The sequence below is a fragment of the Nipponia nippon genome, unplaced genomic scaffold (assembly GCF_047370975.1).
Source record: "Nipponia nippon isolate SJK-2023a ecotype South Korea unplaced genomic scaffold, ASM4737097v1 scaffold_2, whole genome shotgun sequence".
Taxonomy (NCBI): domain Eukaryota; kingdom Metazoa; phylum Chordata; class Aves; order Pelecaniformes; family Threskiornithidae; genus Nipponia; species Nipponia nippon.
The window spans coordinates 114813782-114838537 of record NW_028262336.1 but is presented as its reverse complement, the minus strand read 5'-3'; the positions used below and the strand labels follow the sequence as shown (position 1 = coordinate 114838537).

The 24756-nt window shown below is 39.6% G+C and overlaps 1 protein-coding gene across 7 annotated transcripts in view; it reads left to right on the top strand.

The window, feature by feature from the left end:
- Positions 1–24756, top strand: part of GRIA4 (glutamate ionotropic receptor AMPA type subunit 4) — a 236133-nt gene that overhangs the window by 65941 nt on the left and 145436 nt on the right. For all 7 annotated transcript variants that reach the window (XM_009476843.2, XM_009476844.2, XM_087756036.1 and 4 more), the window contains exon 3: positions 8034–8273. In XM_009476843.2, coding sequence (XP_009475118.1) covers positions 8034–8273 — 240 coding nt within the window. The remainder of the gene's footprint in view (positions 1–8033; positions 8274–24756) is intronic.

Genomic DNA, 24756 nt, shown 5'->3' with positions numbered 1-24756 from the left:
TTTTGTTCACCTCCATCATTAATACTGTATTAAACTGTGGAGCAATAAACTGCTTTTAGTTAAAGTAGTGATGTGATACTATTTCCAGTTATAATGCTTTAGGCATGATGCTACCCAAAGTGTGATGCATGCCTCCTGAATGCAGGGGAAGATAATTCTTTTGCTTGAAGAAATTTGTGATCAAAAGGCAAAGGTAGATGATGATTTAGAGAGTGCAGCATCTATAAATAGAAAATCAATAGGCTTGTGATGGGTGCTTGTTTCATTAGACACAAAAAGTCTAACCATATAATTTGTAAAAAGCTCCTTGATTCCCTTTTCCCTTTTTTTGGATAGCAATATTTAGAAATATCCTTTTCTATTTGAGACAATTCTTAAGACAGTAGAAAACTGGTCCTAATACATCTATAATGTTTTTCATCTACCCACTTTATGTAACACTGTTTTCTCTTTTATAATCCTATCTGTCATCTTATATCAGTGATTTAATTCATGAAGGTACCTCATTAAGTTGGTCTCAGTGCTGGGGATTTTTCTTAATGCAACAGCATAATTTAGTGTAAAATCAGCTGTCTTAAACACAACCCAGAGGAAGAGCATATTTGTATCAAATTTGTACTGGATTTGGGTGCAAGATAGTTGAAAACTACATGAAGATGAATTTAGATCACTTGTCTTGTAATTCTGGAGCCCTGACTAGCCCTGACTGGCCTTGCATCCGCTTCCAGGAGGTGGAGGTCAGTGGAATGATCATGAGGAGGTGGATCATGGAGCACAGAGGAGAAAGAGAGTGTTAGGATGTTCTGTGCAAAATGAACAGAAACGTGTTTTGACATTTTAATAGGAAACTCTAATCTCAAAGCTGTTTTAGAAATATTACTTAATCTTGTCTCAAGTGTTGGAGATTTCATGCATCTAAGTTGATAAATCATTTGACCTTGGGAGGCAGGTCCTTATTTAGATTAAATGATTCTTCCTTCTGCGCTTCATCTCACTTGTAGAGCTTGCATCTCCATATGGCTAGGCTGTTCCTCTTGGAAGGAGTTCTTTAGATTGAGAAAATTCGCCCAGTACTTTTACATCAGTGCTGGAAAATGCAGGTGCACAGCAGCTGAACAAAATAGAGTGTATGATTGTGATCCGTGAGGACGTGGATCACTGACAGCATTGCAGGCACACCTCAAATGAAAGCCTTCATATACTATTGTGGTGGCAAGGAAATGTAACTCATATGTATTTTTGAAATATATTGCTGTTTGGAGTTTACCAGGTGTATTGGCTTTCTGTGGACAGGTTTTGGTTGTGGGGGTGCTGCAGGGGTGGCCTCTGTGAGAAGACGCCTGGGGCCACCCCCATGTCAGGTAGAACCAGTTTTCAGCCAGCTCCAAAATGGACCCGCGGCTGGCCAAAGCTGAGCCCATCAGCGATGCTGTGGTGCCTCTGTGGTAACATATTTAAGAAAAGGTAAAAAACACTGCATAGGAGCAGTGAGAGAGAGGAGTGAGAAAATGTGAGAGAAAAACCCTGCAGACACCAAGGTCAGTGAAGAAGGAGGGGGAGGAGGTGCTGCAGGGCCGGAGCAGAGATTCCCCTGCAGCCTATGGAGAAGACTATGGTGACACGCAGGCTGTCCCCGTGCAGCCCATGAAGGACCATGGTGGAGCAGATACCCACCTGCAGCCCGTGGAGGACCCCATGCTGCAGCAGGTAGATGTGCCCTTAAGGAAGCTGCAGCCTGTGGAAAGCCCACACCAGAGCAGGCTTCTGGCAGGAGCTGTGGCCCGTGGGGGACCCATGCTGGAGCAGTCTTTTCCTGAAGGACTGTACTCCATGGAGAGTACCTACGGTGTAGCAGTTCTTGAAGAACTGCAGCCCATGGGAAGGGCACATGTTGGAGCAGTTTGTGAAGGAGCGTATCCCATGGCGGGACCCCATGCTGGATTAGGGGAACAGTGTGAGGAAGAAGGAGCAGCAGAGACAAGTTGTTATAGTCTGACCACAATCCCCACTCCCCGTTCGGATATCCAAAGCACAGGAGGAAATGAAGAGACAGCAATGAAAGACTGTCCTCATATCTGGAAAATTTCCGTAACACAAACTGCTCTGAGTCTTTCAGTTTTGGTGCTTCCACAGTTTGTGAGTTTAAGGCAGATCAGTGGGCCTGTCAATATATCTGTAGCAGCCCGCTGTGCCAGGGCTTCCCACGTAGGAGCCTAAAGCCTAGGGAAAAGTGTTTTAAAATGCTGTCTCTGGAGAGCTTGTGTCCTGGAAGACTCAGGGTCTGTGGGTCATGGCTCTGAAGCGAGATCTACCATGTTACTTCTGTGTCTGACTGTGGGTCTTCCAGATTCCTGCCTATATGGTATAGGAACCATATAGGCTGCTGAGCAAAACTAATGCTGTTGGCAGACCAGCTGTGCTCTGCTTCTCAGACTTCATTTTGTAAATATATTGTTAGGGTAGTGTTTTATTTGTCTCTTGAAGAAATAATAAAACTTTTGGGTGTGACCAAATAATAAAACAAGACCAAGATCATGTAAATATATGTGCAGGTATGTATATGTATCTGTATTTGTACATATACATTTCTCACAAACTTTCACTTGACCTGTTCTGTGTCATTTTTGTGGTTATAGTTACAGCTGTATTTGGACTCTGACTTCCCCTGTGCCTGTTTAGAGGATTTAAACTATGTGGGTATAACTTCTGGAAATCAGTGAAGAAGAAGTTGGGATTTTTTGCTTTTTGTTTTTCAAGAAACAATTTCTGTTTAAAGTGTGGGACTTGTCTTTAGAACAATAACAGAGACTTTAGGAAGTCTTTCTCTTACAGAGAAAGAAACCCATGTGTAGTTTGACTGTGTCTCAGTAAACCCTGCAGTGTACAATCTTTGCCATTTTGGCATTATGATTTCTTTTTTTAACTGAAGGTCCTGTGAGTCACCTATTCTTTTAAAGTGATAGTACTATCACATAGTTCAATCTACTAGAATGGAACATATTGAATTCATATTACAGCTACTGCAATAACATTATCTTGGCTGTTTACGGTGCATTGCAACATCTTCTCTGGAGTCTGACTTCCACAATCATCTTATCTTTGCTAAGACCAATGGCATTGCAAAATTTGCAGGAGAAAATCATATGTGTAGTACTGGAATTAAGTTGTCAGCTATGAAGAGATGTCTGGTATAAAGACAAATTATTATTCAATATATTTCAAAGTATGCTCATGAAAGTATATTTGTCACTGCTTTATATTTATGGGGGAAAAAATCTTGAACAAAATTTTCTTAGAATGCTAATATGAGACTGTGTTTTATAAAAAGTAAAATGCCTTTAGAAGTGTAAGAGAAATAGATAAAGAATTGGGAAATCCAGGTAGTCATGTTTGCCTGGAGGCATTTTCTGAGAGCAGTAGTAGTGAGTCAGAATGCAAATCGTCATGGTTTTGCTGATTTTTGTGGTTGCTGCTGATTACTGTAAAATCGATTCAGGAGCGTTGCAGCATCTCTGCATATGTTTAAGCCTAGTCTCCGTAGTGTCACAGGCATTTTTCCTCTCTGTGGGTATTGTACTGAGTAAGAAAAAATTCCCATAACCTTCATCTTAGCATTTTTTCTTATCAAGGAGCTAAGAAGGACACTATTCAGTAACTTCCCAGTCTTGATCTTAAGTATAGCAGCACAAGTTTTCTTGGATTGGTTATTTCAGGACTTTAATGATAGTGAGATAATGTTTTATTGCATTTGGAGGCTGTGGCAAGGATAGTTTGCTTTGAAAACACGAAGAATTATTATTGTGTTATTTTTAGATAAAAGTATTTTAGGGTCATATGATGTTATTTAATGAAATTTCAAGTTTGACTTTTTTCCCTCTCCTTTTTTTCTCCGTCCTGAGAATGAATTTGAGCTTTAACTCCACTAAGTGTACAATTTCACAGCTTGAATTGATTTCTTGAATTTTTTCATCATGTAGAATCCTACTGTATGGACTGTGTGTTACTAAAAGTACCCTTTGCCCATGTAAAACTGCAAAGAAGTAAGGCAATGCAGGGCCTTAACAAGGGTTTTCTCTAAACAGAAAACAAATTAAATAACTACCACACAAGGTTTACATTCAGCTATTTTAGTTGGCAAAGTTAACTGGACTGTGTTTGAAAATAGAGGAGGCCTGCCATTTCCCCACAGAAACACTTGTAAAACACTGAGAAATCCCTTTGCAGGGGAAAGTAACATGCACAATGTGACTCCAGAACCGAAAGAATGATTATACAAGAAAGATATAAGAAACAAGTGTTTAAAAAGGGTTATTAGTAAGAAAGACTCTGTTAAAGAAGTCAGGAGGTATAGAGGACATTTGTTGCAGAAATGACAGCCTAAGTTAGGGCTGCCAGTGAAAACTGAGACTTGCAAAGGGCATTAAAACAACAGTAGAAGGTCATTTACATCTTTAAATACAAAGACAGGAAATAGGAAAATAATTGAAGCTGTTATATATTGATGATGGGACAGAAAAACAGGAAAATCTGGTTAGAGGCGTAAAACTAGTAGATACTTCACACTGATTTTCACTCAAGGAGGATGTTGACCTTAGAAGAGGTGTGATGGCTAATGGAAATAGAGAAATCACCTCTTTCTTCTGTGATTCTTAAAGAATTGGTTTACTGAAGGGCAAATGCAATAAGTGCTTCTTAGTAGAGCTGTTAAATGAGTTGTGACACATATGATCAGTGAATAGGAAATATAATACCGATTTTTAAAGGGGGAACATAGAATCTGACAGCCATGGACCTAGCAGCTTAACGTCAATAGACTGTAAAGTTATAGAACAGATTTTGATGGAAAGAAAGCTTTAAAATATGGCTACAGACAGAAAATGGCATAAAATGCAACCAGAAGTTATTAAGGTAGAAAGTGTGGGATTAATCCATATCTTACAGTTGCCAAGAGAATGAACTAAAATAGACATGCTCCTACGATAAGTGATTTATGAAAACAGAGACAAACAGGAGAGTTAAAAGGTAGGCATGAAACTAAGGGGAAGATGGCAACAAACACTGGTAGAAGAGGAGGTACCAGGCTGGAGAAGCATAGCTACAGGAGGAAGATAGTAAGAGACTGATTTTACAGTAGACACAGAGATAAAGTCAGAGTACCCTGATGGAATTTGCTGGTGAGGCAGATACAGACATCCGTACAAATTCAGAGCAGGCTAAGAATGTAACTGTGGAAGTAAATAATTTTGAGGAGTACAGTAATAGATGTGACATAATGGAAAATGAGTAATGGTGACTAATAAAAATATTATGCTATGAGCAGAAACTCATAATGTGGAAATGGTCCGGAAGGAAAAAGCAGCAGAATTTTGATCCTGAGATGATAGTCAGCCATCACCGAGGTGCAGATTTAGAAAAACGCAATGTGATCTTAGGATATGTCAGCAGAAGTATTTTACAGTAGAAATGGGGAAGTAGTGTTAAAAGAAGCAGAAAGACTTAACTGAAATTCTAAACATTTTGGTCATCTGTGTTCAAGAAAGATGAGATGGAAGTGGGAAAGAACAGAACAACACTTCTTAGGATAATTAGTAGAATGGCAAGCCAGTCACTTGATGGGTCTAGGAGAATGTATGTTGTGTGGCCCAGCAAAGAAAATATTAAGAGGGTTTGTAAGAGCTGTGTATCAACATATTGAAAGGGGAACTTAGGGGAAAGAAGAAATCTTTTTAAAAAGCTTTATTTATATATAATCCTTAGGTTGGGGGCTGTAACAATGGGGCAGCGCATAAAATCACAGAACTGCCCTCAAGCCACTTACTCCAGTTCTCACATCAGAACTGGATAAATCCCCCAAGTCTAAGGAGAAAAATACACAATTTTTATATTTTGCTCTTTATGCAGTAAATGTAATATGAAAGAATTAAAACTGAACTAGTTTGAATCAGCCCATTTGCTAAGTGTGTACACTGTACCCTGACTGTGCTGCTCTCACAGGATGATCGAGTGCACCCTCAGTAAGTTTGCAGATGACACCAAGTTGGGTGGAAGTGTCGATCTGCTGGAGGGTAGGAAAGCCCGAGAGAGGGACCTGGACAAGCTGGATCGTTGGGCCGGGGCCACCTGTATGAGATTCAACAAGGCTCAGTGCCGGGTCCTGCACTTGGGTCACAGCAACCCCATGCAACGCTACAGGCTTGGGGAGGAATGGCTGGAGAGCTGCCCAGCAGAAAAGGACCTGGGGGTGTTGGTTGACAGCTGCCTGAACATGAGCCAGCAGTGTGCCCAGGTGGCCAAGGCAGCCAATGGGATCCTGGCCTGTATCAGGAATAGTGTGGCCAGCAGGACCAGGGAGGTGATAGTGCCCCTGTACTCGGTGCTGGTAAGACCACACCTCAAGTATTGTGTTCAGTTTTGGGCCCCTCACTCCCAGAAGGACATGGAGGTGCTGGAGCGTGTCCAGAGAAGGGCAACGAAGTTGGTGAAGGGTCTGGAGCACAAGTCTTATGAGGAGCAGCTGAGGGAGCTGGGGTTGTTTAGTCTGGAGAAGAGGAGGCTGAGGGGAGACCTTATTGCTCTCTACAACTGCCTGAAAGGAGGTTGTAGCGAGGTGGGGGTCGATCTCTTCTCCCAAGTAACAAGCAATAGGACGAGAGGAAATGGCCTCAAGCTGCGCCAGGGGAAGTTTAGGTTGCATATTAGGAAAAACTTCTTCACGGAAAGGGTAGTCAGGCACTGGAACAGGCTGCCCAGGGAAGTGGTTGAGTCCCCATCCCTAGAGGTATTTAAAAGACGGGTAGACGTTGTGCTTGAGGACATGGTTTAGTGGTGGACTTGGCAGTGTTAGGTTAACGGTTGGACTCGATGATCTTAAGGGTCTTTTCCAACCTTAACAATTCTATGATTCTATGATTCTATGACTGTGACCTCCAGGCTAGAAGAGAGGAGGCCATCATCAGGTTAAAAGGGTGTGACGTAGGTTTTCCCATATTTAGGCTACATGAAAGAATGGGTTGCAAGGAGAGAGGGTCTGGAACAGGAGAGCATAGGAAATACATACTTTGTAGAAAATGGATACAATGAACCCTTAACTGACTGTTCCTTTCTCCATTTTTTGTGATTCTAGGATAGGTAGCACTATTAATGATCACACAATTTCTAGTAAGTTGTTTTGTATTTCAAAAAAAGTGGGATGTTTTTCATTGGGCCCTTTATGAGTTGCCAGAAAGGCAGTATTTTCTCAAGAAAATACCCTTATGCCTGCTTTTATGTGCACAGATCAGTAAAGCCCTTATCCGGTCTGCTGAAATCAATAAAAGTCTGTCTCTATGTCTTAAATGAGTCCAAGAGCAAACCAAAACTCAGAATATATATTCAGGTCATTTTTTTTCTGGTTTTGAGGTTGACACAGAGTAGAAATAAGAGGTTTGGGGCAAAAGTCTGGTCACATTGACTTACTACGTTTTCCTTCAACTGTCTTAAAGTCAAGGAGATTATTCATGAAGGAGGTTTTTACTCAGTGTCTGTAGTAGAGTTTTAATGTAGCACAAGGGATCCCTGCTTAAAAGGGAGTGAAGGTTCTGCATTGTTCCAATTCAAAATGTCCAGATTTCGCTTATGAGGTCAGTAACATTTTTGTGATAATTTTGACATTTTAAAATGTGAATGCTTTTCTGTTTAAGGTAATGGAAATGATCAGTGCCATATAATATGCAGAGCTATGGTAAAAACAGCATATGTTGACTTTTCATTGGTGTGCAAAAATACATGTTATTTATTTTATATTTTATTTTAGAATAAAAACACTATGGATAATGTAATGCTTTATGAATAGGATCAAAAAGTGACAAAATGTTATTTAGCTATTTATTTATTGGTTTCCAGAATGAAACACGTGTGAAAATTGTGTGTAGTTAAATACAGGAGGAAATGGAACTCTTCAAATTAAAAATTTGGAGATGTTGGAATGTGTAAGTGTGTGTCTACAGATTTTGTCACTAGCTGAACTCTGTGTTTTTTTTTTTTTTTTCTTCCAGTTTGCTCCCAGTATTCTAGAGGAGTTTTTGCCATTTTTGGACTATATGATAAGAGATCAGTACATACCTTGACCTCATTCTGCAGCGCCTTGCACATCTCCCTCATCACGCCGAGTTTCCCCACGGAGGGTGAGAGTCAGTTTGTGCTGCAGCTGCGGCCATCTCTGCGGGGAGCCCTCTTGAGCTTGCTGGATCATTATGAGTGGAACCGCTTTGTCTTCCTGTATGACACAGATCGAGGTGAGTTGTGACCCCACTTTCTTATCTTTTTAGTTCAAGAACTGTGCATTTTTATGTCCTATTGAGAGCTTGGGGAGTTAAATTTTAAAGGGCCTTTGAGGTGAAATACTTCTGACTGAGTAGCTGTGTGGCTGAAGGAAGAATTCCTTCGTCTGCAAATATTGGATATTGGATGCGCATAGTATGTAATCGACCAGCTGAAGCTGATGCTTTATGTCTAGAATACTAAAACATTTTAACTAATGTTAGTGAAACAAAGACACAGTTCAATAAGCAGAATTTTACAGCTCTGTTCACTCTTAAACTCACTTCGTAAGTGCCAGCAGTACAAAGTAGAGAGGACCAGCCACTCCTCTGCACCTGCACTGGTGTAAGCTGAGATGTGAGTGAGCCCCTTGGGGCTTCCATGCTTTGGAAGGTCAAGGCAGAGAGAGGCTCGCTCTGTGCGAGGCCCTCAGGCTGCAGCAGAGAAGTGGAGGTAAGAGGCAATACCCGCCGGGCAAGAGGTGTCCATGGGGCAGCAGACGGAGGGAGTGCTGCAGTAGCCCATCTTCTGCTCCTTTCATCTGGAGTTATCTCTGTGATGGACTACACTTCTATGAAATATATAGCATGTTACACAAAAGGCTACATTTCCTATCTGCATTCTCCATTCCACATCCGAGAGCATCTCAGGACATTTTAAGTAGTAAAAAAACTGCAAGAGCATCACTGCGCCTCACCACTCAGTGCTGAATTAAGAAGTAAAATCTCCTGTTCGCCACATCGTGTGTTCACTCTGCTGGCAAAGCCCTTTGCCTTTGTTTATGGAATAGGATTGAGCCAACATGGCTGAGCTTCTCTGGAAGAGACAAGATTTTTATGTTGATGGCTTGTTTTCAGGGGGGAAGCGAGCAGCATAGCTGTAGTCAAATAATTATTTTACTACAGCTGTTTCAATATAGCTCCCCATGTGGACAGTCTATTCTGGAATTAAAGTGGCTTTATTCCAGTATAATTACTCTGCAGTAGAAATAGGGAATTATACTGACCTAACTAAATCTGTTTAATTATTTGATTATGGCTATAGAAGTCAATTTTCTCATATATACAAGCACTAAATTTTAGTGAGTTTTTAGCTTGATATACTGCCTAAATACCTGAATTTAAATCAAAATGAGTAATGGAACAAGGTGAAAGGGTTTGTATTGTTCCATAATTGTTTGGGGTTTTTTTAATAAAAATTTTTTTAATGTTTGCTCTACCTACAAAGGAAGTTCTGGGAAGCATTATAGAACGTATTAGGTAACTGGAAAAAGAAAAAATCAGCAAATGTAAAAGTATTCCTACTCAAGACATAGTTATGAGTAACAAGAAAACAAGCACATAATTACAGATTTGATCCTATAAGTTTAACAAATTGTTAAGAGAAGAAGTGCACAACCTGCAGTCACCTTTCTCATCTAAATGCACACACTTAATTAGATTGAGACATCATTTTTAAGCATGCATTATCACACCAAGGGCAGTTTCAGAACATCATCTATAACAGTGTGGTTAATAAACGATTCTTGTGGCACTGAACTCAGCAACTCTGAACTCATCAGTGTGTCTTTGATAAAGAGATGACATTTGCCAGCTTGGATGCAGGGGGTGCTACACTGGATAGTCTCTCAAATTCTGAATAGGTCTTCTGACTCAGTTTAATGCCGGAGAAAATAAGATTCAATGTATCTTTAGGTATTGACTGTAAAGATACATGATTACTGAATAATTTTCACTACCATTCCACAATAGAAATTTTTAATGTGGAGCTGAGATATGATAAGAAAAAAGTAAGTATCATCTTTTACTATTAGTGTAACTGGAAAAAGAAAAAAAAAATCATTGATGTAGAGTCATAGGGTATCTGTCAGTGAGTCCAGAACTTAACCTTGTCCAGATTTTTGCCAAAAATCCTTCCTTTACATGACAGATGTTTCCCTGTCTCTCTGAGCAGCCCCATCCAACCAAACTGAAGGAATTGGAACCTCCGTAGCCTTTTGGGTTTGATACTGGACCTGCTTCCCTTAACCGGAAAGCTATAAATAAACTGTTATGGGGGAAGGTAAGCAATAAGCATAAATTTCAGCCAGACACAGTAGCTGTTTGTGAAGAAGGCAGCATTAAGCAGCTATCAGTATTGTAAAAGGCAGCAGTCCTTGGCAGAAGACGGTATGACAGAATAAACTTAGGCAAACCTTCAGCAGCAGTGGTGACATGCTGTGGTGGGCAAATGCATGTTGTTTTCAGACCTGCTTTCCCAGCTTTTCCATCCTGCTTGCTTCTTGGTTCTGTTGCATGCGGCTCAGTTGCTGCTCACTCTTAGGGTGTGAACAATTAAATCCTATTATTAAGGTAGGTTTCTCTGCTGTATCACTCCATTCATCTCTTTGACAGCCCCTCGGCTCCCTGCAGAACCCCAGTCTCTTTGCTACTGGGGGTATCTATATTAGCATAGATGTTCAGGTCAGGAATGCACTTCTGTCGCATCTCTCCAAGTCATTCCCGCATGCCACGCTTGGGTTTACACTGTGGAGTAGTCTTGGAGCTCATAAGCTCTGATGAGGTGGTGACTTCAGCTATTATGTTAAATCTCCCTTTCTGGTGTTCTGCCAAATTTGCAGTCTGGAAAATCACTGTCCTGTGACAGGATGAAGATACTAGGAAGAATGGCAAAGATACAAAATGAATTGGATCTAGCAGGGGACATTACAGGAAAGGAGAACTGGTTTTGCAAAAGACATTAGACCTAAGAGAAAGATGAAGGAAAATTCAGCTCATTATTTAACAGGGAAAGTGAGCAAGTAAAGAGTGACACAGAAGGCTAAAGCCTCAAGGGTCCTTTCATTCAAGGGTCCTACATTCTTCTTTCTCTTACCCTCCTTCCATAAAAAGGTTTAATTATGACCCAGTGCTTAATACAATTAATATTAACAGCAAAGTGCCAGGAACAGAGACAGGACAGGGAAAAAGCAAGCTGAAGAACACTTTCCCCAAGTGTTACACAAAGTATAGTGGGAAAGGGCTGAAATGAAGACGATGTGTCCTTGAGATATCAAGAGGAAACGGAAGTCCAGCAGGAGCGAAGGGCTCAGTTAATATTTGATGTCACCTCTAAAGGAACTTAAGTGAAAGAATCAAATAAGTAGACCAGATGAACATTGAGTTTATATATGTTGTTCTATTGTGATTGAGAAGTATTTCTTTTAAAAAGAGGCATATGATCAAGTGGAGCTGTGCATCTGCAAATCCATGGGATTTTTGACCTAACGCTGGTATGCCTACAGTATCATTTTGCTAGTTGACGACAATATTTTCTAGCACCAGAAAGCAAAAACTAGACCATGAAACCACAGAAGAAGGCTGGAGAAGTTTGTGTGAGGTGTGAGAAGCTGTTTAAGAATAGAATAATAGAATCATTTAGGTTGGAAAAGACCCTTAAGATCATCGAGTCCAGCCATTAACCTGACACTGCCAAGTCCACCACTAAACCATGTCCCTAAGTGCAACATCTATGTGTCTTTTAAATACCTCCAGCAACAATGATGCAACCACTTCCCTGGGCAGCCTGTTCCCGTGCTAGACAACCCTTTTGGTGACGGAATTTTTCCTAATAGCCAATATAGAATTGAGACGTGCAAAAATCGAGCATACAAGAGGTTGGTGTTAGTTTTCCACATTGTGTGCAGCCTTACTGAGAGCTGGAATGGCTGAAGTTGCTAGTAAAACTGCAGGGATTACCCAGAGCTAAGGGGTCCCAGAGTGGAGAGCGGTAGAGGGGCTACGGAGCAGGATGGAACACCAGGGAGGATGGCAGCCAGCAAGCTGGAAACTGCTTTCACAAAAGTTCGGCAGCCATTTGAATTCAACCGTGTTTCCCAGCAAGAGTGTTCAGTCCCTGACTGTGACTAAAAAGTGGTGGTAGCAGGAGGGGTAGAGCTACCAGCTGGCCTAGCAGTTGGCTCACCAGAGGTGAGGACTGTAAAATAGTTATAGTCCTCTAGAAATTAGGCATCGTGTGTGAGCCTGTTTATGTACCTAGTTGATTTTTTTTTTCCCCCCTTGCTCCTTGTAATTACATATTGTTCATTAAACCAACTCAGTCATGGTTGCAGGTGGGGAAAAACAGCTTGCTGTACACAAGGTAAATTTAATTTTCCCACATTTCTGGATAGTGTTTTTATAGCCACCTCTTTAAAGTTGAAACCGTTCTGGTTTATGATAATGAAAACCTGGCAGAAGGGTTACACAGGTCCTGATGACATGGTCGAATTAATCCTACAATACACAGAGTAGCAATCTCCAAGCTTTTGTCTTTGAGGGCTTGTGGAGGATAGGTGAGTCCCAGATGCCTGCAGAAGGCGAAGAAAGGGACAGGAAATTTATAGCTCTCCCTCTTATTTTGAGGGAGATTATAGAGTTGGTTATTTACAATCAGTTTATCAGGCTAATCTAAGTTTCTCCTTTGGCCGAGTAGCTGGCGCAGGAGTAAGCAGTAGCTTTGGTGTATCCATGATGAGTAAGTCCAGTGATATTGCCTCATGCCTGACATTCTCCCAGAAAAAACAGAAAATAGAGATTCAACTATAGGATGGTGTCTTGAAAATTGGAAACCCTAGCCCCAAAATTGTTATTAATGATACATTTTAAAAGTAAGAGGAGGTCTCAGGTGAGATGCAGGGGATTTGTCTTTGTTCTAGTATAGTGAACATCCAGTATGAATTTGCATGATAGCACAGAGAATGGCTTTTGTGGGTTCCCAGACTGGCTGAGGTAAGAGTGATACAAGACAGGTTCAGAGTTCAAAGTGATCTTGCTAAATAGATCGATCAAGAAGGTGAAATACGATAAAGGTGGTACAAAGAGTAAACTTAGTAGGGAAGAATCAAAGGTACAAACACAAAGTGCAGAGTAACTGGCTCAGCACTAGTATCATGGGAAATATTTCAGGTGTTGTGGTGAGCCATAAGAATAATGTAAGTCCAGAAAGCCATACTGTTTCCAATAAAGTAAATGTTACTTTTACATTTAGGAAAAAGAATGTTGCATGTGAGAAATGAAAGCTGAATATTGCTCTCTCCCAACTGGCTATGCTGCTGTGTCACATGTTGGGATTTCCACTGCAACAAAAAAGATGAAAAATTTCCAGTAAGTTGAGGAAGTGGAATGAGATCGAGTGGATAAGGCACACAGAGGACATGATGGTGGCAGCACTGTGTCCCACCACTTTTTCCTTGCCCTTTGAAAGCACTGGGTATTGTTCACAGCTATATCAAAGGCCTTTGGTATAGCACGAGGATCAGGCATTTGTTGCTGGAATGGCACTGTGGTCACTGACCACCACATACAGATATCAAGTATATATGTTTCAAGGGTCCAGAGGAGAGGAAGAATATTTAAAAAAAAAAAAAAAAAGATCATGACCTGTGAGAAAAAGCTTCAGGAACTGAGATTTTTTATTCTAGGTCTGTTAAGGAGCAAAGACCAATTTTTCTTTGTAACCACGGAGATCAAGGCAAGAATTAGAATTATTTTGCAGGAAGGCAGATTTAAGGTGTTATTAGAAAAATGTTTCAATAAAATTAGAATAATCTGAGGAGATTGTGGGGAATCTTACCACTAGAGGTTTTAAAGAAGAGGTTAGAAAATGTCTGCAGTGGTGATCTGCTTTGCTACATTCCTGCCTCAGATGATCCCTTATGCCCCTTCAGGATTTATATTTATGTAATTTTCATGATTTCTCTAGGAAACTGGGAATGGCTTCTTCGCAGTACTTGGGACACTGAAAAGATAGTTTTCTACTATGGAGCAACTTTCAATAATATATTATTTCTATTCAATTATATATATAGCCTTTGTAAAACATTTAGTATGTTCTATTATGCAAAAATCAGATCAAAAACATTCTAAGTGAGTTAGGTAAAAACACTGTAAAATCAGGTTGAAGGACTATAATTATACTATGGTACTCAATAAGTTAAGTTGTCATTAGCTGGGCATTTAGGAACTGCAAAAATTGGCCCTACATCAAGCTTTACTTGATATTTTTACTGCATTTCTGAACAAGTTTATCAATGTCTTAATAATGAAAAGAGTAATAACATAATAGCAAGGTGGAAAGTTATTTCAATAGCTAACTCAATTGAAAGAGCTAGACATACTAAAGCCAGTAGTAATACAGAAATATAGTCTACATGTTTATCTGCATAAAAATACTGAGTCAAGGCTCTTATTCATGAAATAAGTTAAAAAGACCAAGTGTTGCTAATAAACAGCAAAATGAATATGAACTTAAAACAAAGTACTGCCAAAAAAAAAGTTTTGCCACCAAGTGCTGTTTAGTTATTAATTATTTTCTGCATAACACTGTTAAGGCCAGACCTACATTGCTCTACCTTAAACTGCTAGAATGTCACAGGGTGTTTCAGGTAAGCCTGAGGAACAACAGTTATGTGCTGGATCGTAGAGAAGATTATGCTGGGAATCTGACTTTGTTCAATTGCAGTGATCCACTTGGTCTTGGGCCCTTTTCTCATTATGATCAATAGGAAGAATTTGGAAGGATTACCACTATAAGCATTTTTCATCCTACTGACCTTTGGCAAAATGTCCAAGAATAAAAGAGAAACAGAAGTTCATGACTGTGTCCACTAAAAATGAAAGGTTCTTACCTGCATCATGCAGTTATGTACCAAACTTTTGTGAAACAAGGATCAGTGCTGACATGACATTGCAGAAATATTAATATGATGTATTGCAGAAAACAAACAGAATCCAATACCTGGTCTTGTAGTGTTTATTAGACTACTCTAACATCTGGTCTGTACGTTTGAATTTTTCCATATTTGTGTCTTTACAATTGCTGAGATCAAAATCATCAGTGTTTTCACCATGTCAGCTGTTACCTATTTCAGGAGTAGTTCCATCAAGTCCAGTGGTCAAACTGGTTTGGAGTTTCAGTAGCCCAAATACATTCCAGGAATAGGATGGCACTTATGCTGTAGGTGAACAGAAAAAAATGCTCACTACGTTTGATAAAAAAGCTGATTGTCTTCAGGAAACACTCTACATGGGCAGTGAATCATGTCATACATATTGGGATCCAAGTACCACTGTGTTGTTTACCAAAGTCATGTTGTAATTTTGCGCAGGCCAATCTGAACTGATACACAAAACAGGGAGAAAAAGTTATCAAATATCAGTGAGCATAGAAAACTAGTAAGTTTGTCAACCTCCTTCATATGATCTGCTGCTGTCTATACTCAGTAACAGTAAATTCCATGTTTTCAATGGAATAGACCAATGTGTTTTATCCATCAATAATTGGTTTGCAGCAAATTTTGTTCTGCCAGTGTTAGCTCATTAATAATTATACCAGCAACATGCTGGCTTGTCCTCATCTTCTCAGCAGGCAATAACAGCTTGAAAGTATAGTTAGTAAATGCACATGTGAAACTAAGATGCAGCTGGATCCTAACATCAGCACCAGTAATGATACTGTGACTTTCCATCTTTCCCTTGACTTGCCGCCAAAGAGAAGCTATACTGGTAAACCAGCATGGTCATCGTGTAATAACCTCAGAATTCAGTACATATGAAAATCTTCCAAGAGCTTTCAGACTGCTTCATTAAATAAAACTACTCGTCTTGTTGATTGAAACAATTGAACATTAGATCAAGGTTGAAATTAACAGAAAATACAGGTATGGATATGAAAAGCTGATCATCAAGCGTACAGATGAGTCCTCTGACTTTGCTATTCCATGTAAGATGTGGATCAAACTAAGCTGCACCAGAACTTTTCTGGGTGTTTTGGTCATCTAACTAAACACTCAGAATATGCAGTGCAGCCTAATATGCAAATGCCACAGAAATATATAAATCAGAAAACATTAAATGAACTGCTGCTCATTATATTCCTGATCTGAAGAATTTGCTTTCCTTTATTCTGGGTTAGCGGATGCCATGGAGGAGACAAGAGACTCATGATAATTTTAAATATTGCTTTTCAAGTTGCCGTGCCAGTGAATCAGCTTTGCCCTTTTTAATGGTTTGTTTGTGACAGTGTTGCAGATCCTTAGAGCTAAGTTCTTTATCTCAGGTTTGCACGTGTAACTCAAGAATATGCCTGTAGCTTCTATATGCTTTTATATTCCAACATCCTAATGTAAATAACATTACTGCTTCCAATGGCTTGTTCTAATAATATCAGAGCAATTGCATTTACGCAACCTGACACAAACAGTTAATTTGTTGTTACCTGCATATGTAACACATTCCTTTAAATGGATGTATGTCATTTTTAGCTGTTTGTTACACACATTCTGTATTTACTTGAGAGCAGGACGGTGTGGTCGGTAATTCTGAATATCTGTTTCCATTTATTTAAGAGCTTTTCCACACAAGGAAGTTATACTGCAGTTAAGAAAAGAAGTCACTTTATAGTATAGCAGTTTTTTATGAAAAAAACTCCTGTATTGGCATTTTTACTCTAGATTGTCTGCATAGCAAAGTTAACTTCAGTTGCTCTTATGAGTAGCAACTCTGAGCACATTTCTGAGTACATGCTCTACCGGAGTATGTGAGTACATATTGCTCTGAGTAGCAATTTTAGTCACTTGCCCCATAAAGATAAGCCATAATAAAAGGTCTGCATACTGTATGTTAGGAACTGTATGCTGTAAAAATTGATTTTATGATTATCTGAATCCCAAATAAGAGCAGGTGATTTATGTACATACTAATGGGACTTATATTCATCTTTTCCATGAATTAAATAAATTACTTCCAGAGAAGGAAGTTTTGAGCAGAAATTAGTGTTGTGGTTTACCAATGTTTAGCTTTCATATTAATCTTTAGGATAGACTCTGCCCTTCCCTACAAATATTTATATCAGTGGTATCATGATTGACAAAACCTGCAAAAAACTATCTTCAGTGACGGGACCGTGGCGGCCTTACATCAGCATAACCAAGAGCATCTTTTCTAAGTATGAGGCTGTCCTGTGTTGTCACTACACATTGGTCAGTAATAACACCGCAGACAGTTGATGGATACGACATCCAGTGGCGTGGACCTCCAAAGGCGGCCTTGAAAAGACTCAGACGAGGAAGCCAGCCACACATCCAAATGCTTATGCTTTAGAAATTTATTTCAGCGTGGACATCTGAGTCTTGCAGCTGCTGTACATAGCCTTTTATATGGCCACAGGTGTTGGCTTCAGTGCTGGAGCACGGAGTGGTAGCAAACAAAGGGGAGTATAGTCGATGCTGCCAGAGACCAGACATAGTGCCAATTTAATACTGAATGTAAAACAAATACTTGTGCCAATTTGTTTCTAAATGCATTTTTAGTTAGAAAAATTAGCTTGTCTTTTGAGAGCATTATCTATGTGTGGATGAATGTTCCAAGTTTTAATACAGTATAAAGTAGGCTTTTTAAAAATCAAAATAAATAAACAAAATATAGACTTACAAATATCAAAACCTATTATTCTATTGTTTATGCTCTTATTGTTTAAAAAAGAATCAAACTGTATTAGACTAATTTATTTCTTCATGATCACTCCTTGGCATATTTTGTGAGACATTTATCCCTTATGTAGTACAAATTACTTCTCTGGAGCTGCAGCTGGAAGTAAAGGTAATTCAGCATTAGAGTATGTTGTGAAGTAAATCTGCGTTTGTATTCAAGGACATTTCTGGAGTTGCACATTCTTAATTCAGCTGCTATTGAACATTTTCTGCTTCTGTGAAGAATGCATATTCCAATGTATTCAGATTTTCACTATTTTCAGATGCATTTTGCCTGTAAATGGAGTATATTTTAGGCATTTCCCTCATTAATTACAGCTGAATCCTATTTGCATACATATTTATACAAATAATTTGTCTTTGGTCGATTCCAAAAGGAGAGGTGGAAGTGTAGAGATCTTTTTAAAATGATTGACTATTTATCATGGTACTACAGATGCTATTTCTGCCTCTGTACAGGGAATTTCCTGCACTAGTATTTACAGATAATAGCATTAACAGCTGCTTCTGTTACCAAAATTGCAGTGAATGTTTGAGGTATTTACCGTTTTGCAATTGGAAAGACAGTTACCAAAGGGTCCTTCAATTTTAAGAACTCAGAATTTCTCTTTTGTACTACTACCTGGGTGGGTTTTAATATTAATGCACACCTGGATGCTGCAGGAAGTTTTCCTGTGAGCAAGGGACATACATTTTGTTCCAGTTTGACTTGGACTGCAAATGGCAAACAGAACATTTAATGTTGTTTTGAAGATCTGGGCATAATAAGTGATGAAAGTATCACCAAAGAGAGGAGTTGTGACTGCAAAAATGTGGTTGCTAGTATAGATCCCTGGAACAAATATGCATTTTATGTTAACCCATCACTGGGAAAAAAGAAAGAAACTGTCCTGGGAGTAAGGACTTTTATCCTAGACCTTACATCTCCTAGTGGAGAGCCCAGTTGGCATGAGACAGTTGTTACTCTGGACGGTCCCGTATAGACACTTCTATTTCATAAAAGCTATTGGAGCTAAATGTCCTCTGTAGAGAGTTCAGAGTAAGAAAACTAAATAACAAATGGCAAGTGTAGGTACACATTACAAAAAATGGGCAGTAGTAAACAAGTCTTGAACACATAATAAGCAACATTTTTAAGTGAGCTATTCAAAGAAGTTCCTCATTTCAGAGAAATGTGTTTGCAGATGCTTGTTATGAAATGGTTTGATTTGTATGAATGAAACTGAGTAGAAAGGAAGCAGCTTACTTTGTTAGTAAACTTGGTAAAAGCAAGGCATTAAGATATCTCTGTATTCAAATACATCCTTCCTGTAAAAAACAAAGTACTGTCTTTTATTTAATGGGATAGGGGTAGTTTCAAGTAGGTCTAAATTATTCAAAATACTCTTAAGAAACTTTAACTATTAGTAGTGAAATAAGGCTGCTATGCCAAAATTACATTGTAAACAGAGTTTACATTTAGTAGTACAAAGCAGGTCATGAACCTGACCCTTAAACAGAAGTGACTATCCCAAGCATAGACCTATCAATTATTTTTGGGTGGAATCTCCTTTTGTTTGTGTTGATGGTGTGGATGGCTTTTTATCATTTTGTATATGTATATGTGTGTATATAGAGGCCTAATAATTATATCTCCTAGCTTTGTCTGGATGCAGAACAGTTGAAATCATTTAAATATCAAAAATCTTCTTGTCTTAGAAGTTCAGATCATACCACTGAAAAATCTTCTAGCAGTAATTTTACATTATATTTTCTTTTCTTTTGTCTGTTTAATTTGTATTTTCATTCTCATTAAGCATTATTTTAAAACCAAACTTCTTTTACAATGTTACGTTAGTATGTCTCAACATCTTCAATATTTTGTTTCAAAACTATCCAGAACAGGAAATTAATCTAAACTAGCCTTTTCCCATTAAAAGGATTTCTATGTTTATTTTTCAAAGAAATAGAGATTGGGGGAAAATTTCCCAGCTAATTCTATCAAATAATTGTTTTACTGAGAAAAGAATATCCTTCCTCTGAAATGTTTCTTTAAAAAAAAATTTAAAAGATCAATATGTCATTGTATTCATCTTTTAAGTTGTGCCTTGTGCTAGATTGATGTCACATGAAATTTCTCCTTAAATAAGCAAAGCATTCTGCCAAGTATTTCCTAATACAGCTACATGCTTTTGGTCTTGAGGTAGAACGAAAATCCCTGTCCGGGTTCTGTGTGAAGCCAAGGGTGAGGTTCACAGTGCGACTTTCTGCACAGGACTTTTATTCTGTGAAATATCCCCAAAACAGCCCCACTTCACTCACCCGTCTCATTTTAAAGCTGTTCTTTTCCCCTCGTGAGATGAGGAACTTTCTTTCTCCTCTGTATCAGAATATCCAGTTACGGGTTCTTAATCCCATGTCTGCATCATGGGCTGTGTATAGAAGTGCAGCAACTTTATCTTCTGTCACTTCAGAAATTCTGAAAAACTTGGCTTATCTATTTTGTTGCTCACATTGCTGCTGCTGCAGGGAGGTTTAATTATCTTCAACTGCATTATCTCATGAATCACCTCAGGATCTACTTCTGTATTCCTCCTTTCACATATTTGCCCAGATTTATTTGCTTGATTCTGCATTTCTTTTCCTCTTTGATCACTTAGCATTGGCTTTTTTTCTACACCTTCTTCTACTCCTTTTCCCACAGTTTCCTATTCTATCAGTACATTTCAGTAAGCCCGATTCATTTTCAGCCTTTGCACATTATTTGAGAACCTGGGAGTATCTCATTGCCTTCTATTTTTATCTCTGCCATTCACAATTGTCACAGATTATGGTTTTTAGCTTGGAAAAAATAAAAAAACATGTAATATGACTTAAAATTAGTCTATGTCTGTGGCTACCATGGAGGAAAAAGAGCAGTTTTGTTTCCAGGGTGAACAAATAATTATCAGTATATTTTAATGCATCAACACTCCAATCTGAATGAAACAAAAGACATACATAAAAAATAAAAAAAAAAAACAGATATTGCTTTATTTTTATTCTAAATCATTTTAGAAAGGGAAAGAATTCCAGTTTTGATTTACTTACTTTATTGCTGCTAAAAATGTGTATGGACTTCACGTGCATGTATCACCAAACCGCAAAAAGAGCGGTTCACCAAGTGCATTATCTTGTATCCTTAAATGCACTTCCAGGCTACCAGACAAGAGTGATAACAGGAAATGCATAGAAGTGCAGTATTTCGTCTGCACCAAGAGCTGAATTCACAAGTAGCCTAAACACCAAATTACATAATTTTTCCTCCCGCAAGTCAGGCGCGTTGCGGTGGCCACCGCACAGCTGCTGGCCTGGGCGGCATCCAGGCAGACACAGTCACAATTGTCCCTTTTCATCTGGGTCATTCTGAATTCCCTCAACAGGAAATGGAACACAAGCAGAAAAGTTTTAAAAACATCCCAGACATGAATCAACAAAAACCCTGAACATCTGCTCATCAAAGCTCATCAGAAAACAGTGTATTTTATTTACACTACTCTTCTGGATGTACTGAGAATGCCTAATGAGGTTAGAGATCACTGGAAAATATTGCTGGTATGAAGTGTCCATTTCACTTTCGAAATTACTGGCCTAATCTACCCAAAATATGTGAAATACAACATATCATATTCACAGCCTCTGCAATTTTGTTATTTATTTCAGCATAAAGTGATGCAGTTTTATTAAATCCAGAGTTTGCATCAAATCCAAGCTGGCCAAAAAAAGGTGCAATATTTTAATCAATATTTTAATTTCTTTTGAAGATAAAATAGTGCTAGCAAATGTGAAAACCAGGATAACAGAAAGTGCAGTTAATGTAAGTGTATTCAGCAGAGGAGTGAGGAACGTTTTCGTGTATATGGAAATGCAGACTTAGATCCTCAGATAGAGCAGCTCAGCATAAACCACTGACTGCGTCCTGCACTGCCAGGGAATCGGGCTACGGTGTTTAAACGTCTAACATGTTGCATGGTTTTTCTGACCCACAGGGCAGATCCCATATTCTGTCCTCATTCAGGTTTTATGACTCCACGTGTCCTTGCGAGAAGTCTTATTACCAGGACAGGTCTAATTTCAGCTTTGTCTAGAGTAAGAGCTCAGATACCCTTTTTTTCAGCAGTTGGTATTTTTGTAGAGCTACATTGAAGCTATTACACAGGGAAGTGCTTAGCTGAAAGGTGGATACTGAGTTACCTGAGCTATATCAGTTATTCAGGGAGAGGTTCACCTCAGCTACAGTGAGGAAACATTGGCTTACAGTGACAGTGACCTTGTCCTTTCAGACATCCTCGCACTTCTCTCTGCGTATCAGAAGGGAAACAAAATCTTCTTGTGCAGGAGTAAAATTTGTTGGGGAATGAATGGGGTGTTTTAATTTTACTTGCCCGCTGATTCTTGTCTTTTTCAGACTTTTTAAATGGTGCCTATCATCTCAGCATCAAAACATCACATAGGATTTCCTCTGAGGCTTTTCTGTTTGGGTTGGTAGGAAAGCATCTTCCTTAGCAATGAGTGCTTTTAAAGGAAGCCAGTGTAGCACCCTGGTCACTCTCTTTAAGAGTCAACTTGGAGATTATGCAGCTTTCTCAGTAAATTCCAGATGAAGAAATACTTTCATAATGTTGGTTTGGAGAAGGAGGACAACAGCATTGATGAATGACTAGAGCAGCTGTAAGTCACATAAGGGGTAATTATTTTTTGCAAGTGTGGAAAGGAATTTTATTCTGCATGTTTGCTGTGTAGCTACAAAATATTGCTGTCAATGCCAAAAAGGATAAACACCTGCTAAAAGAACTGTGGAGAGGATTATCTCTCTTTCTTACACATACATTTATGAAATACGTACTACAAATTGGACCATCTCCAATTTTTTTTCTCGTTCTCTCAGCATTTTTCTAGCCACTGAATCAATTGTTCACCCTCTCTGCCTGACCTGTGAAAAAGACATCTGCTATGTAGAGAGGCCAAATATCAACATATGACATGCTTCAGTTACCCTGTGCCAACCTGCTAGGACAGAACGCTTGTTTGTTTTTCAGCTGATCTGCTTTTGATTTCTGTTGCATGGTTTTGTCGTTGGGATGTGGGGACGGTACTCTCTCCTGCTCCTTATCCCTCCTCACCAGGCTGGAAAGAGCTACTTGCTGATTTCTCTCCACCTGTGCAGCTGTAGCGATGCTTTGCCAGCAATGCTAATGCTCCCTTGCCAGTTTTTAAACATTCTGCCAAGTAGAGAGAATTAATAGCAAGATCTGAATCATCTCTAAAGTAACCCCAATGCCCCTGTGTCCTATTCCTCCAGTATTATGTCATTTTTCAGCTCCTGTCCAGGATAATAAAAAGGATCTCCTATGCCCTCACAGCTGAGAAGTGTGTCAGGGCAGGACGCGCCATTTATTCAGGCTACCCTTTTGCCTTTGTGGCTTTAAACATTTAAAAACCTTTAAGCCAGATTTTACAGTCCATGTCGTGCTGCTCAGCTGGTGCAAAGTGGATGGACTCCAGCCAAAGCTGGCAAGTGGCCACAGCCTTCCCCTCGTGCCTGTGAAGGCGGCCGGGAAAGGGCAGCGCGGTTCACGTCCTCGCGGCCCCTCTGCGGTGTCGCCTGTGAGGCAGCCCAGCCCCAGGCCCCCGCCACCCTCAGAGAGGAGCCCCAGGCTGGGCTAGGCCCTTTGCCTGCGTGTGCCGGGCAGCACGTGGGGACATAGCTGACATTGCCTCCTCTGAGGACATCCACGTTTGGAGTAGAGCTTTTGATTTTTAGACTGTAAAACAGAAGAGTTAAAACAATTGAAGGGTTTGAATGGAGGTTAAACTAATAGGGAGAAACTACTAAACCTGAATCATAGCTGTTAATGACTGCAATATACATGCCTACTGTAACTTCAGGAGCAGCTTCCCACTGTGATGTGGGCTTAACTTATTTTATTCTTTCTTCCATTTTGTTTCATCCTTTTTGCTCCATTTGCAACAAGAATCAAAGATCTTAAAGTATCAAGATGAACTGTCAAAGTGAATAGTGGAAGATGCTGTGGGATGGCCTTGCTCAGTTATTAGTGTACCTTCAAGAAGTGCTGCCAAGCATTCCTTTTAGGTTTAAAAAAGAAACTTTTGTTTCAATAGGAAAACCTGTCCTTTAGTCTCCAGAGACCTCTGCAAGCTGCATGATGGTGTGCAGAGCAGGGGCAAAAAAGTGGATCTTGCTCCAGTCGGCTGTGGCACCCATTTCTGCTCCTAGCGCCTTTCATTCCTGTTGCAGCTACTGGTGGCTTGCTTTGGCTGGGTGTCATGCTTTCCTTCCCCGGTGCTCTGGGGAACGTCTGCACAGCCACAAGCATAACCTGGTACACACTGAGTTTCTCCCCTCCCTTCTCTCCTGTCTCTCTTCTACCACACATCAGTCATAAACTTTATTTCATATTCAGATGGCATCCTTGCTTATCTCCAGCTTTCTGCAATGCATTTGATTTTCCCCTGGGCATGAAGCCTTTGAAGCAGCAGTTCTGCAGCTCTTTTTTTCTAATTCTGCAGCCTACATCTTCTGTCTATTGTTTGGAAAGAAGGACAGCACTAGCTGCCTGCAAAGGCATCCCTAACTACCAGTGTGGAGATTCTGAGACAGCTTATACTGTTAGTGTGGTAAAAGGCAAACCTCCTTACAGAAACGTAAACGTGCTCTAATACTTTGCCATCCATCTCTCAGTGCCTGTGCATTGGCCTTCTGCCCTGAGCATGTGAGTTGCATATATATACCACATCACCTTCCCTTTTACCACATCATATACCTACTGCTTTTATTAAGTGGTTATTCCACAGTGGCTGCGATGATAACAGAGTAGTGGGTGGTAATGAACTGACCTCAAGTGCTGTGTAAAGCCCTGATGGGAGGTGTGAGAGAAAGAAGACATCTT